The 16,667-nt window shown below is 38.2% G+C and overlaps 1 protein-coding gene across 1 annotated transcript in view; it reads left to right on the top strand.

Annotated features, from left to right (window-relative positions):
• The window catches only part of LOC134211618 (cell adhesion molecule Dscam2), a 401,827-nt gene extending 386,526 nt beyond the window's left edge, over positions 1 to 15,301 (top strand). Inside the window, exons 20-21 of the mRNA XM_062688681.1 lie at positions 13,457 to 13,628; positions 13,741 to 15,301. Of these exons, the coding sequence (XP_062544665.1) occupies positions 13,457 to 13,628; positions 13,741 to 13,960 (392 nt within the window). The 3' untranslated portion in view covers positions 13,961 to 15,301. The remainder of the gene's footprint in view (positions 1 to 13,456; positions 13,629 to 13,740) is intronic.
• The last annotated feature ends 1,366 nt before the right edge of the window (positions 15,302 to 16,667 follow it).

Genomic DNA, 16,667 nt, shown 5'->3' on the forward strand with positions numbered 1-16,667 from the left:
CCAAATATTGCTTGCACCACTATACTATGGGTACACTGTTCCTTTAGTGGCGGTAAAAATTAATTTTGGTTCCATTGGTTCCATATCCATTGGTTTCTTATGAGACTCGCAATTATTGGTACAGTTGCACCACTATAGCTGCAAGGGAGTCAATTTTGTTAAGGAAAATCATTGTTTTCAATAGTTTTTCAAGTGAAATGTTAATATACGTTGCATTTAACAGGATATTTGAAGCACGACGCATCAACTGAAACCATGCTTAAGTGTATAAATATGAAAAATCTCATTAAAAACCCACTACCTCCACTATTGGTGCTACCTCCACTTAGGGTAAGGTTACCCTACTGTTTTGAGCTAAAACAGTATTGTAAGATTTATATGCAATTGTTGCCAAGAAAAATGGCAAAAAGATGCCGAATTTGTATATGTCAACATTTTATACACATTCTGCAAAGTTTTCACACAGAACTGTACTAAAATCTACCATCCGCTGGCTACACGCAAAAAAAAGCATTCCCAAATTCGTGAACCAGTAAAAATAGAGGTAATGTTCCGATCTCCATCTCACTGTACATATATCCATCTCATCGCTAAACAAAGAAATACGGCACCAAATTCGTCGCTTCTTTTTGTCAACACACGTGCTCACTGCTAAAAAAAATCACAAAAATAATAAACAAATCAAATTCCTTTCCATTGCTTTGTTTTTAATGGGATGGAAATAGGAGCTATGAGATGAAGTGGCGAACCGTTCCCCTACATCGTGATTTAATTCATGGATTCAGGAACACCAGTCACGGTTTCGGGAACAACAATCACGTTTTATGGAACATTTTCTGTTGTTCCCGAAACCAAAACTAAAAAACACCGTGAACTTGTTAGTTCACGAATTTGAGAACGCTTTTTTTGCGTGTAGATGTATATTCTTCAAAAATTTACTTTACAAAAATGTACCACATATTATAGTCCTTCAATTTATGAAAAATATATCAATATTTTTTCATAACGACGTATGTGACAAAAGTAAACAAAACGAGGTTTTTAGAGCGACCTATGTACCAAAAAAGCAAAACAAAACTACAGTTGCGTCAATCGTGTACTATGGAAAACCGACCAATGTACAGCGACGTATGTACAGCATACTGGTGTATGTATAATTTTATCGTTCTTCACAGGGAATTTGAATTAACTGAGCTACGACGTGAAGCACGCTTATTAAGTGCCATGTATTGATGCATGTCAGTGGAAAAAATATTGAAAAATGATTTAGTTTTTAAACAGTTTTAGAAAAAGTTTTGCCAACTTTCTGCAAAGGATATCTCGAATCCTCATAATTGTTACATACGTCGTTATGAAAAATTATGCTTGATATGCTAAAACGTAAAATTCGCTGGAAATATTTCGTATACATTCGGTGTAACCATCAATTGACTTCTTATCAACTGAATGAATCGATTCACCAGGAGCACTATGTCAATCGTTGAGCATACATTCCGGTGTTTTTTTAGCTCTTTTAGTTTTTATGGCAAACTAAAATGGGCTTTGTGTCTACTTTTCCGACGTTTCGGTGTGTATTACACCTTCTTTGGGTATTTCTAAAAGTTTGAATGTTTACAGAGGCGAATCTAATGGACCAGTCTAAAAGGTGTAATTGTGTTTTATTGAAAGCACACCCTTTAGACTGGTCTATTAGATCCGCCATTGTAAAACATTCAAACTTTTAGAAACCCCGAAGAAGGTATAACACACACCGAAACATAGGAAAAGTAGACGTAAAACCCATTTTAGCTGGTAAAAAAGACTGATAAAGCCGAAAAAACAACGTCATCAATTAGTAATCACAGTCGAAACCAATAAATAATACCTGATGATAAATACAAAGAAAAAATTGTGAAAAGTAAACAGCACATAAAACTTGAGATGTGGGAATTTCTGCTATTCTACGATGAAATCTCGCTTAACTTTTCAAAAGGACCTAAGTAACATTTTTTTCATGATTTAATTTGAATAGCACAATCAATAGAACAACATGTAAGCTTTTGATAGCAGTACTCAAATTAATTCATGAAAACAATGTTACTTAGGTCCTTTTGAAAATTTAAGCGAGAAATGCTCCTTCCTTACAAGTTTGCTCGCATCTTGAATGCAATATTGTCGATTTACGTAAAATATTGTATACAATTAGGCTATATCCCGTGTGAAATATAATATAATAGCGTAAATTTCAATGAATTTTTCAATCTATGTGAATCAAAAACAGTAGTTATGAACATGATTGAATTTTACACTCATTTTCCTGCACTAAACTTAAAAAAGTTTGTATATAAGTTATTCTGAGTAAATGAGAATCCTTGTTCTGGTAATACCTGTGTTTTTATTATTTTATCATTCTGTAACTTATCAATCTATATTTGATAACAAATCTGTGTTAGAACCTACCAATATTTCTATAAGAAATATGAGTATGTGAAATTTCTTATATAGAAAATGTACAACAATTGTTAGAAAAGCTTGTAAAGTTGTAAGGTCATATACAATATTTGTATAAGAATCAGGTATTGAATTCAAAAGAGAATGGAAACGTCTCTCACCTATCATCTCTATCTCTAAAGCACTGATTCGGAGGCATAACTGTCCCATGTATATAGGGAATCCCAGCAAACATGGAACAAGTATGCGTATAACGGCAGTATACTTACTTGATACTTGATGGGCTACAGCTCTTTGATGAACCTACGCCGAATGGAGTATCCTTCTCCACTGGACTCGATCCTGGGCCAATCGCTTCCATTCGCCCTGAACATTGAGCGACCTCAGGTCCTCTTCAACTGCAAAAAGCCATCGTGTACGCGGCCTTCCACGAAGCCTGCGTCCTCTTCCAGGTTCTTTACTAAATATTATCTTCGCTTGACGTTCTTCCGGCATACGAACAACGTGACCAGCCCACCGTAGTCTGCCGTGTTGTATAAGCTTAATAATATCCAGCCCTTTATACACCTGGTACAATTGTTACCAACAAATTAAAATAATAGCATGCTACGATATCTTTAAAAAAAAAATTAAAGTATTTTTATGTAACAATTGGCGATCCAACTAAAAAAAAAAACAAAATGGAAAATATTCATGTTTCACAGAATATTTTCATGCTTGCTCGGGGAGACTCACGATCACGCCTCATCTGATCGTGGAATGTTGTTGTGCTGTATTTATTTTGTTCTTTTGATTTCGTTCGATAAAAGTAAATCGAATTAATTTCTTTAAGAAAATAGGAAATCATATAACAGATTGCAATTTTGGAATTCAACATAAAATAAGTTGAACATTTTGTGAAATAGCTTTCTTCTTCTTTTGTTTAATAAAAATAATGAAATATGTATTTACTTTTTTTTATTTGCAAATACCGTTGCATTCAATAGTGGTAGGTATTTTTTGTATTGTTTTGTGTGTATGTACAGCTAAAAAAAATGTGAATTTGTAACGATAATAGTGATCGCTGGTATTCGAGCCTATCAACAAGAGTGATCACTGGTGATGAGTCTTTCGATTGTGTCCCAGAAACAATTAGGTAGCCCAAAATATCATCTGAAATTTTTTCTGCAAATTAATGACAGCATCTAGCAGCTTAAGCCAGTGAAATATGGCAACTTACAAAAAAGGTTTGAGTTTTTTTATGTAAAATTCAATCAAAACAAACATACATCTTTCACGAATGGGAATGACTGAGAAACAAATTTGATAAGAAGATAAATGTATTTCATACATACAAATAAGGTTTTGTGTAGTAGTTGTAGGATTTGACTGCGAACTCTTTTTAGATTCCCATTTTGACGGGTAAGCTGTGCGTTCACACGAATAATTGCTCGCATCTTTACAGGGGATCGAGACATAATTAAGGTAAAACAAGTATAACTGGATCAAAAGTTTTAATATGAGGAAAATTCTTCGATTCCAGAATAAAATGGAAGTGTTCTCCAGAACATCATCTTTTGTAGAGAAAGATGGATAGTTCAAAGCTAAATATATGTTTTTCGAAAAGGCAGTTATAATTTGAGCCTTCTCGATATTCTAGATTCTAGAAGATAGGTTTTGTCTTCTAGAACAATCCACAACACCAAGATTTCCACCGCCAGCTTCTTACATCAAGGTAATCTGTTTTCACCTGATTCCTCTACCAATGCATGCATGCTCAACCAAGGGCCCCATCGGATCCAGAACGGCCGCAACGAACCAGCTGCTATATAGAAACCCCCCCATTCTTTATAAACAAATAATGTAAGCTACAATATAGGTTTAGGTGCAAATATTACTGTGTCTGTGTTTATTTTGTATTAGAAAAATCCTTTTATGTCTGGCATGTTGTTATAAAAAGAAGTTTGGTCGTGAGTTCTCCCAAAAATACCCTGAAAAACGTGCTCTGACCAAGCCGTCCGTAACACAATTCGTGATTCATGCGGCGCCGCCAGATACCGTTCTCCTGTCTCCTGTTTACCACCGAGTATTGTTCGCAGCACCTTACGCTCAAACACTCCGAAAGCTCTCCGATCAGCCTCCTTTAACGTCCATGTTTCATGGCCGTATAAAGCCACCGGAAGAATCAGAGTAGTATACAGCGCGAGTTTTGTTTTCGTTTGCAGACTACGGGATTTAAGCTGATTACGAAGTCCGTAATAAGCCCTATTTGCAGCTGCAATACGCCATTTCACCTCGCGGGTAACATCATTATCGCACGTCACTAATGTTCCAAGATACACAAATTCTTCTACCACTTCAAACTTTTCACCATCCAGTACCATTTCGCTACCACCACCACTAATGAACCCACGTTATTGATCGTGAGTCCAATCCTCGCTGTCTCCCTCTTAAAAGGCACAAAAGACTCTTCCACGGCACGGCGATCAATCCCGATAATATCGATATCGTCCGCAAATCCCAGGAGCATATGCGATCTTGTGATAATGGTACCGCTTCTTTGTACACCAGCTCTCCTAATCGCTTCCTCGAGCGCTATATTGAACACTAGATTCGAAAGTGCATCAGCCTGCTTTAATCCATCTGAGGTCACAAATGACGTCGATATTTTTTTTTCGCAACCGTTACAATTGATTTCGATCCGTCCAACGTTATACGAATCAGCCGTATCAGTTTCACCGGAAAATCATGTTCAAGCTTAATTTGCCATAATTCATTCCGTTTCACTGAATCGTAAGCCGCCTTGAAATCAATAAACAGATGATGTGTCTGCAAGTTGTATTCCCAGAATTTATAAAGGATTTGTCTCAGGGTAAACATTTGATCCGTCGTTGATCGGCCCTCACGAAAACCTGCTTGGTTTTCGCCGACCAAGCGGTCTCAATCTGTTCAACAGTATAGGGGACATAATTTTGTACGCCGAATTAAGGAGGGTTATTCCTCGGTAATTGGCGCACTCCAGTCTGTGACCTTTCTTAAAGAGAGGTTAAATGAGGCCGTCCAACCAGCTAACAGGCATTTCCTCATCTTCCCATATTTTCGACATAATATGGTGCAGAACTTCATGAAGCTGCTCACTGCCATGTTTGAGAAGTTCAGTCAGGTGCTGGTCCTTCCCCGCAGCCTTATTGTTTTTCAGCTCTTTAACAGCTTTTTTAACCTCATCTAGTGCAGGCGACTCAACAGCTTGTCCATCGTCGCTAATATTTATTCTGCTCACCGATGCACCGTCACTTCCACTATTCTTCAAAGTCTCGAAGTGTTGCTTCCACCTGGCAGCCACTTCGGTTTTATCTGTCAGCAAATTTCCTTGTTGGTCATTGTACATGACGCGAGATGGCGCTGTCTTTCTCCGCACGCCATTGACAGACTCATAGAACCTCCGCATATCGTTTTGCTCCATTTTTTCCTGCGCCTCTCTAATCACTTGTTCTTCATATTCTTTCTTCTTCCTTCGGTGGGTTCGTTTTTCGGATGCTCTTGCTTCCTTGTACCGATCTCTATTCGATCGAGTACCCGACACCAACATTTGGCTTCTGGCAACGTGCTTCTCGTCTGACACTCTCTGACACTCCACATCGAACCAACCCGTCCTGGGTCGCCTCTGTGCTGTGCCTACCACTTCTCGTGCTGTTGTGCTCACCGCTCCATGGATCGACTCCCATAGATCGTTGATTTTGTCGCTAACGTTGATTGCACTCATCCGTTCGTCGAGCTTCTGGCGGTACTCAGCCGATACTCCTTCCGCAGACAATCGCCGACTAACGCATCGTTCGCTGTGATCTTTCGTTCGATACAGTTGACAACCGTGATCGAATTTTACTGACAACGAGGTAGTGATCAGAGTCAATGTTCGGACCTCTGAATGTCCGCACATCGATAACATCCGAGAAATTGCGCCCATCCACCAGAACATGGTCTATCTGGTTGCAAGTTTCAACATTTGGGGGTCTCCAAGTGTGTTGTCGGGTATTCTTTCGTGCTATAATAAGTAGGTGCTACTGATGGCCATCCCTCTGGCAGCAGCAAAATTTACTAGCTGTCGGCCGTTGTTATTGGTAGCGGAGTGAAGGCTCTTGCTACCAATTATGGGACGGAAAAAGTCCTCTCTACTGACCTGAGCGTTAGCGTCTCCGATAACAATTTTCACGTCATGCTTTGGGCACTCTCCATAGGCTTTATCAAGACATTCATAAAACGTGTCCTTCACGTCGTCGGATTTATTGTTTGTCGGTGCGTAAACGTTGATTAGGCTGTAATTGAAGAATTTGCCCCGTATCCTCAACACATAGATTCGTTCGCTAATGGGCTTCCACCGCATCACTCGCTTCATCTGCTTGCCCATCACTACGAAACCAACTCCATGTTCTGCTTTTCCGCCGCCGCTGTGATAGATGTTATACTTGAATGCAGTGTTGGTCGTGGGGTCCACGGCTCGGAATTCACGTTCTCCGGATCTAGGCCATCGGATCTGATCATGCATTTCAACTTGTTCTACACAGCTGTGCGGTTCCCAACACAAAATAAGCGAAAACAAAGCGAAAATCATCACTTTTCTGTGGGGGATGGGTTGCCTATCCGATTCTGTTTTTTCGCACTTGTATTTGGTGCGTTTGATAAATTTGATATCATGGCTTGTTATGATTCGGAACAGTTTTTGCCTTCATTTTATCGTTGTTCGTTATCTATTGAGAGCGATTTCTGAAAACCCTGATAAGAATCTAACAATTTCACATGCGCTTAGTTCTTCAGATTATCTAACAAACGCGATTTGAGTGAAGTTTTAATGTTTAGAAGTACTTCAGCATTAGCCTTATGCTAACATTCCGTACATCAGGAACAAGTTTTATTTCGGAAGTGCCTTCGATAAGGCGATTTATAACTCAATATTTTATTCTTGAGCTGTATGTTTCTCTGTATCTATTAAAAGCAGTGTGTTACGTCTTAGATCTCTCGGCAATGGTTTTTAACTAGAATACTATTTTTAAGATACAAATACCGCGTCAAGAATGGCAGTCACAGAAAACCCTTTTTGAAAGGTCATGAAAATTCTAATTTGAAAGGCAGGCCGAGTCATATGTTTGAAACCATAGAAAAAAAAGACCTCCGCAGTAAAAAAAAATTACTGTTGTATGTTTGCCCCATTTGAATAAGAGCCAGAGGTTTTAGCACCACGTGTCGCAAGAAAGTTATTGAAGGCAACGTTCTTGTACCAGGTGGTACCACATCAAATAATAATGACTGGCCGCCACTCATCAGGCTACCACTGGAAAACACGTCAAAATCTGTCCCTGTACAAGAAAATCCGTTTGGTTTCCGTACGTGATAACGACAAACATGATTAATGGCCACAGCGCCACTAGCGTTCTAGTACTAATGCTTCTGCTGGTCTCTACAAAGTCGGTCGTACCATTTTTTCGTCAGCAAATCCTACTAATTGGACCCGCTGTATAGGTCCTAAGTACATCTGGGGAAAATCATTTGGCTCATGTCTCCGAAAAAGAACCTCGATCATCATTGACAACATTTTTGGGGAAAAGGTGCAAACCAACTCTTCGCCGTGGCAATCAATATGAGCGAAAATGTTTATCACTCTTTAGACTGCTTTTCCGCCCCGATTTCTCGCCGAATTTCTCTCCTGAGATTGAGTGAGTATTGTTAGTTACCAAACTACCTAGTTTCCCGAGCAGGAGCCACTTCCTCTACAACAGCAGTTGGTATGAACTCTGTGCATAAGAGGTAAAATACCCAAAAATGCTACCAAATTTTAATACGCAAAATACTTAGGCCTCACATGCTCAGGTATTTTATTAACAAATAAATAATAATTTATTACGCTTTTGGTATTGTCATAACAGAGTATGTTATGCATGAAGTATTTTGCATATTAATTTTTGGTAGTAAGGTATAAAAAATAGAATGAAGTATTATTGAATTATTTTCTCCTGCTCGGGTAGGTGGCAGACCAAGTGCAAAATGACATGGCGAGTGTTAAGGAGCATATTTCCTTTACTTTTAATATGGCTTTCGCTAAGGTTTATTTTCAGAATAACAAAAGAAAATTACATATATTGATGGCCCTAAATCCTGTGGGAATTGTATTGTTATTTGTGCAGGTATATTCCGGAGTATTGTGCTGAAGTTTATGAAGAATGAAGATATATAAAAAACGGACCTGAAAAGGTTGCCTGAAATTTTAATTATTCCGTGAAACTTTCCAATTCGAATTATGTCTATACATGAAGCTCTCTACAAGAATTTGAGGACTTTTAGAGGCATCCGAGAGGGCATCTGAGCATATAGGAAGGACGCTTCTTCTGGAAAACCAGTTGCAATGACACTTCCAAGCGTAAGGAAAAACGAAGCCCGGGCGTCTTGGAGAGAAGCTTCCGATCCTCTTAAGAGGAGGCTTCCAAGCCTTTTGAAAGTAGGCTTCCGAGCCTCTTGAAAGGAGGCTTCTGAACGTCTAGAAAGGACGCATTTCAGCCTCTTGAAAGGATGCTCCTCAGTATCTTGAAACGAGGCTTTCAAGTCTCTTGAAACGAGCTCCCGAGCCTCTTAAAAAGAAGCTTCCGAACCTTTTGAAAGGAGGATTCCAAGCTATTTTAAAGGAGGCTTCCGTGCCTTTTGAAATGAGGCTTCTGAGCTTCTTGGCAGGAGGCTTCCGAGCCTGTTAAAGGAGGGTTCTGAGTGTCTTGAAAGGAGGCTTCAAAGAATAAATGTACAAAGCGGAAGCTATATAATGTACACTTTGCATGCAGTCAAACGGAGCCATGCACCTTTATTGTCTCCACCTTGTATACTTATTCGCTATCATATGCGCCTTTGTGTTGGCTAAGAGGCTCCCAAGCGTCTTGGAAGGACGCTTCTCAGCCTCTTGAAGGAGACTGTATATTATGTACAATGCGAAGTATTAGAATAAAAAATATCAAAACTTTATCAGTAAGTTTTTTATTGAAATGTACACCAGGTTGAGAACCGCTGATCTAATTTAATTCGTTCCTTTATATGTGAAAAGCAACACCGCTAGGCCGTGACCAACATTATTTATCATTTTCAGGAATTTTATTTTTCATTTTTTTTTTGCGAAATTAGATTAGAATTAACTTTTTGGGTGAATCATTTTGAGTTGAATCATCTGTTAATGCATTTTTATTTAAGAATAAACAATACAATGGATGTTTGCTGCTTTTCTATAGAATAAGAAATGAATCATTTGTTTGAGAAACTTACATTACTTACATTTTACCTAAATCCGAGAAAACTACGAAAAACTATTTTTGAACAAATTGACATCGAACCTTTCGATTTCTTCTATACAGTACAGATCAATAGTTTTAGGAAAATCTCAACACTCTGGGGCACTTCCAGTTCGAAAACAGCAAGAAGTGCTCCATAATTGCTTTTCAAAATGCGTGTACATATGTAGTTTTGGATTTTTTTTTGCATTTTTGCCAGAATACGTACTTTTGGACAAGGATTCAGAATATATACAAATTTGTTGCCAAAAATGTCACATATGCAGTTTCCCAAACTAACAGTCCAAATCCAATAAAAAATAGAGTGGCTTTATAATTATTTCCATCTAAAACGTGCGTCTCCAGCCAAAATACATACAAAAAACATGTATTAATTGACAATTCAGCTTATTATGAGCAGAAAGGCAGAATATCTAGGGGAGAACGGTCCAAAATGCACCCTTAAGCTTTTCGATGTTTTTTCCCATATAAACAAAAATACCGAACCATTTCAACGTATAGGTGCAAAATTTACAAACCCAGCTATATATCACAATGATCTCCTATTCAAAATAATAAGGTTTTCATGAGTTTCTAACGCATTTAAAAAATGTTTTAAAAATAGGCCTGGGGCAGAACGCCTGAATGGTCGTTTAAAATGACCCAATTGCATGTAAAATGGCGGTAAACGCTTGGTTGTTTGTTTTTTTATCAATGGGTTGGACTACAATCTTACGGGTGTGGTGGAAGAAAATCGTTAAATTTTAGTGAATATGAAGGGATTTTACTTAATTTTTCCAATGGAGCTCAATGATGGATAACTAATTATGAATTGTAATGGTAATAATAGTTCATAAATGTACTACAACAGATTATATGAGTGAGGCCATTTTGCCCCAGGGGTGCATTTTGGACCGTTCTCTCCTACTAAATCTATTCGCTTAGAATCGAGAATTTGATTCTATTCTGAATGACAATCGGCGCTAGTGTTATATTTATCTCCAGGGGTGTAGTAGTAGTCTCATTCGTTTATGACTATCACAAACAGCGACGATCGAAACTCATTGTTTTTAAATGCATAATGCATATTGTAACATAATCTTTAGTAAAACCTATGTTTCGTTCGCATTACTCAAACTGATAACATTTAGTGAAATAAATTCTTCTTCTATGGCTCTACAATCCAACTGGAACTTGGCCTCCTTTTTAACTTAGTATTCTATTAGCATTTCCTCAGTTATTCATTGAAAGCATTCTATGACCGTCATTGCATGAGTGTGACGAGTACAATGTGACGAGTACAATGTATACACTATGCCCAGGGAGACGAGGATGTTTCCCACCAAAAAACATCCTAGACTAGACCGAGAATCTAACTCGCCATCTCCGGATTGACAATCCTACGCCTTTTCACGCAAGGCTAATTGGAATGAAATTAATTATTATTTATTTAATGAATCCATATTTTTTTATTTTAAGCAGTAAATATAAAATAAAAGCATGCAAAACATTCAACGAGTTAAGCTTTCAAGCTGGAATTAAATTTCCTTATTTTTACTTCAGATCCATGGTATCGCATTGCAAAAATTCCAATTTTAGAGAGGAAATAAGGTTGGCAACTAAAACCACGTTATGCTGCCACTCGGTGTTGCATTACCACAGTTACAATTTTGCGGAAGACGGAAGAAAGCAATCGAACTTTTAGCCCTTAAATGTGCCTACAACTTTGTCTAACAAGACATTGCTGTAAATATGTTATCTGGGGCGTGGGAGGCAAAATGTCATTCAAATGACATTATGTCAAATGACACGTGACATTTTGGAGAGTTTTCACTTTTATGCCGCATATGTTATATTTAGAGTAATGTACCCTTGGACAAAATGAGTACATGAGTATGAGTACATCTAAAATTATGAACAAAATTTGGCTTCTGAAGAACGTTATGAGCAAATTAGTCAAATGACATGCAGATGACATTTTACAAGCCAAATTACAATTTGTGATCCATTTCTATCCTAAAGAAGCCATGATCTAACGTTTTTCGTCTTCTAAATCATCAACAGCAGAGACTGAGATTGAGAAGCATGGCATACTTACCACTCAACCACCAGAACGCCGACATTTTCAAACCATTTGAAACTAATATTTCATAGCTTCAGTATCAGATTTCTGCTACATCGGCCTTGACTTCTCAAGGCATGAAAAATAAATAGCCCAATCCGGGTTTCCTCTTGAATCCAGCATGATCAGCAGCTTTGTAGCAAATCATATATCCGCTGAGTTATGGGAGGATCAAGATACACGACGCAGTATTATAATCTTAGTTTCTCAATTAAAAGCCCAAAAATCAGCACTTCTATCACATTTTGTAGTACAAAAAAATGTCAGAAATTGACACCTAGTAAAATCCTTTTATTTCTTGGAAATTTGTACAGAAGATTTACTCAGAGTCCCATATTCTCAGAATTTTGCCGATACTAATAAAAATCGAATTTCGGAAATTTCAAAAACTTTGAGCGTTTAATTTTATTTTTCAATGGCATTATATTCACATTGAGGCATTTTCGAATAGCACCTCAGTGTTTTTAGGCACTTTTATGGTTATTTACTGCGATGTTTCAATGTATATATCTTGAAATATGTACGTTGAAATGAAATACTATACGTTGAAATGAATTTCTTATGTATAGGAAAGTTAAAAAAACTTCCTTACCCAGATCGGGAATTGAACCCAGCCGACTTCACCGTGGTCTTGCAGCGAAAGACTAACGCTTTCAGGAACTATTGATGCAAATCGACTGTAGCTTTTATATTTAACTTTACGGCTGCGCAGTCTTTATTGATAGAAACGGATCTATTCGTTTCCGAATGTTTCAACACGGGGATTGTGTCTTTCTCATACAAATATTTGGTTTTTTTGCCCATAAATAATATTCTGAGGGGGCAACAAAAAAAATTACAATTTTTGAGAAGTTTCAAAACACTTTTTACGAAATTTGAGGAGTTTTAAGATTTTTTGTTTTTCATTTTAATATTAATTTTTTTATTATCCCCCTCTTGACCTTTCGGAGACCAGCAGGACATAATTTTTATAAAATATTTGTAACGGCCTTATTACGGGACAATACAAATCGTGATATCACAGTACTGGTCAATGGCGCTATTTCAGGAACTATTTAGTTTTTTTAAATATCAAACATTTTTATTTTTCATCGAAAACCAAAATCCAAGTTTTAAGTGTTTCGTCGGTAACCCGATGATTTTTTTTATAAATATGAACCTCTAGTTCAATTTCCATTAAAAAAAACAAGGGATACTTCAAGCAATGTAAAGGTCTGAAGGGTACCACTCATGAAAAAGGTTGAGAACCGCTGATATAAGAGGTAAAAGAACTGGCAACAATATCAAAAATTTGCACCGAAATATCATTTAAATATCAAGATATGATATGGATAAGAACAAACTAATGGCACATGATATTAATCACTTATTACAAATAACATAACTTGATCTCCTCATAATATTTTAGTGCAAAATATTAATCGTCTGATCTTTTATCTCTTATATCAATCATGTCCATATCTCATTTTGCTATCTTATCAACATTTGATATTATTGTGCTATCGGGTATAATGCGTTTACATATTTACTATTCTACTATATTAAAAAATATTGGGATGTATACCCGAGGGATTGAAGGATTGATATTACAACAATATAACGTTCTCCTTTCGCTAATTGATTCCAGACACTCAAGACGAAACTTCTTCGTCTTCCGAAAATTCACCTTCTAGTATATCTAGAAAGGCGAAACCACCGTACCCGCCACGAAAGTCAGCCAAATCGTCGCAGAACCTGGCTAAGCGTCACGTCCGGAGTTCGAGCGGCTATTCGAGTCACAACGAGGAGACAACGTTTAGGTACATGCACCGATTTCCAACCCACCACCTACCGTCCCACCTACTAATGCAGCCGGCGGATCCAAATAGCCAAAATACCAATACGACACTTCGCTTTTCTTCCTCGTTCCAGTATATCTAACTATCCAAATTATTCCGATCATATAACGCCCCCAGCCAGGTTCTCCGATATCCTCGGGCGGGACGCCACGCTGGCCGTCTCGTCCGTGAATCCCTCCGGGCTGGTGGGCAGTGCCAGCGAGCTCACTAGTACGAAAAAGTCGAGCAATCACTCGCCACGACCACGTGCCAATCAGAAGCTTCAGCGAGAAGCGTTCCAAATCAATGTGTGATGGGATTGCTTCAGCGACTTTCAGGAGTTTTAGTCGACACCATCAGCCATCTTCATCCCATCCAACCATTAACGGTCACCAATAATGGGGGGAACGAACTGCTATGGGTGTTGTTCATCCCCGCACTCATCAACAAACTCATTCGTTTAGGGGTAGGAGAGAGGTCCCGAAGTCGAATACCATTATTAGATAAATCACTAGGTGAATTTATGTCGGTTATGTTGTTCTGTAGCAGAACTTTTGTTACACTTTTGATCGTCTAATTTCGCATTTTAAAAAAGCAATCCATATTGCAGTAGTTCAGTGAAGAAAAATGTCAAGAATCATGTATATCATTTAAAAAAACAATCTCCGAATAATTGAGGATTTTAATCCTCTTCTTCCCCACAATTTATGCAAACAAATATTGTCTAACGGTGAAATTTATTGTCTTTAATGACAAACTCTGAGACCCTAAAGTTTGATTTATTTGTCGGCATATGATTTGATTACGGTTCCACGATAAGGATGTGGCCTACACAATATTCCCTCATATTCAAGTCCATTTTTTTTGTATCGACATGTTGTACTAACTGAAAGAAAATATTGTGATAGCATTCAGTTGCAACGATCAGAATAGTCTGGATTTACTTCGAATAGAAAAAGACGTATAGTTAAACTGAGAACAATCAGATAATTTTATTTTAAAGTGATAACTTCGATAGAACATTCATCATTTTTCAGAGATATGTTTATCACCCCTTTTCGGATGTCAACTCAACATTTCGTAAAATATGGTAAACTATGCGTGGCTAGGTGTACCTTTCGATCACCTCACGTTCGTCCGTCAAGATGATCTCATCATTTAGTGTGCCACGTTCTGCCGGACTCGCTGCAGCATGACCGCTCACGATACGCCCTTCTCCATCATAATCTGTCTACACTCCTCGTCGAACCAAACGTTATGTCGCCTTCATCACACATATGGGCTCTCATCTGCGTCGCGTCATTATAGGCCGATTGGACTGTACTCCTACAGTCTATCAAGCTCACCCGCTTCCGGTAACGCTGTCTTAAGATTATATGCGTAGTGGCGATACTCGGTTGCTTCAAATCAGTACCGAACATAGTTTCTGACGGATAAACTGGGTGCAATTTAACTACCCTAGATAATGATTGGAGTCGTCGTTAGTGCCACGAAAATGACGTCGATAATGGCGAAAAAGGGTCGTCTCTCAACTGTCGATTTTGTGATTTTCAAGTGTACCGATAAGAAATTTTATTTATTATCAGACTAAGGCCGGAGTGGTCTGTGCAGTGCATAAAAGTCTTCTCTATTCAGCTCGGTTCATGGTTGCACGTCCGCAAATCGTTCTCCACTTGATCGATCCACCTTGCTCGCTGTGCATCTTACCTTCTTGATCCCGTCGGATCGTTATCGTGAACCATTTTCCCCGGATTTCTGTCCGACACGGACTGAAAGTAGGTAGATGGCCTTTTTCTTGGAAGCAGCGCAATCAATCAGTAGCAGGCCTCTCTCGTTCGTCAGTAGATGGTTATTGAACTTTCAAATAATCGATCGTCTTGTCTACCTCAGTATTTCGATCTTCTATCATCGATGCTTCCGGAGTATGAGCTGTAGACTTTCATTATGCAAAAGTGGAAGAACCGACTTTTGGTTTTTATGGTTTATGCTAACGTAAAAACAACACGACACTAATAAAACGCGACGCAAGACAAGACATAACACTTATCGTTTTTACACTCGTCTAAGACGAGTGTAAAAACGATAAGTGTTATGTCTTGTCTCGCGTCGCGTTTTATTAGTGTGGAAGAACCGACCTTTGATCTTCCTCTTCTCTGTCTTAATCAGTCACTTCCTCATCTCTCCTCTTCTTTCTCTTAATCGATCACTAAATACCTGGACATGCGCTTCTGCATATCGTCCAACACTATGAAAGAGCTATAATCAGTTCGTGTGTTGTGCTTCAGCTCTGGTAGATAACTTCTAATCGATCGCTTCATTTAAAGCTTCCAACACACCTCCTGTGGTGTTAAAATACTGAATCTGCGGTACTTCAACACAATGACGTGTATGCGTCTGTAATGCACCTTGAAGTTGAGAGCTTTGGTTGTTTTAAAGAATCTATGACCAAAGGTGGAAAGGCAATAGTTCGATAGGACAAAAGATCGAAAGGACAAAAGGGTTAAGGGACGAAAGATCGGAAGAAAAAAACATCGAAAAGGATAGAAGATCAAAAGAACAAAAGGTCGAAAGAGACAAAAGGTCGAAAAGGATAAAAGGTAAAAAATAAGGAAGAAGGAAGATGAAGAAAGAAGAAGGAAATGGAAAAAAGAAAAAAAAAGAAGAAGGAAGGAGAAAGAAAGAAAAATGCAGATGGGAGAAGAAAAAAGCGAGAATTAAGGAGAAAAAAACAAGAAAGAAGAAAAACGAAACAAGAGTAAAAAAAGAAGAAAAAAAAAGGAAGAGAGAAGGAAGAAGAAAGAAGGAAAAAAGAGAAATAAAAAAGGAAGATGGAAGAAAGCAGGAGGGAGAAGGAAGGATGAAGAATGAAGAAGTACCCGTTTCTACCTTCGGTCCCTTCTGACGTTTTGTCGACCTTTTGTCCCTTCACCCTGTTATAAAGGCTGGATTGCAGGGCTGGACCATATTGAACAGTCTTGCTTAGATTTCATCGCTTGAGAACAGACGCTCGATCAAATTTGC

This window comes from Armigeres subalbatus, chromosome 2 (assembly GCF_024139115.2).
Source record: "Armigeres subalbatus isolate Guangzhou_Male chromosome 2, GZ_Asu_2, whole genome shotgun sequence".
NCBI classification, from domain to species: Eukaryota; Metazoa; Arthropoda; class Insecta; order Diptera; family Culicidae; genus Armigeres; species Armigeres subalbatus.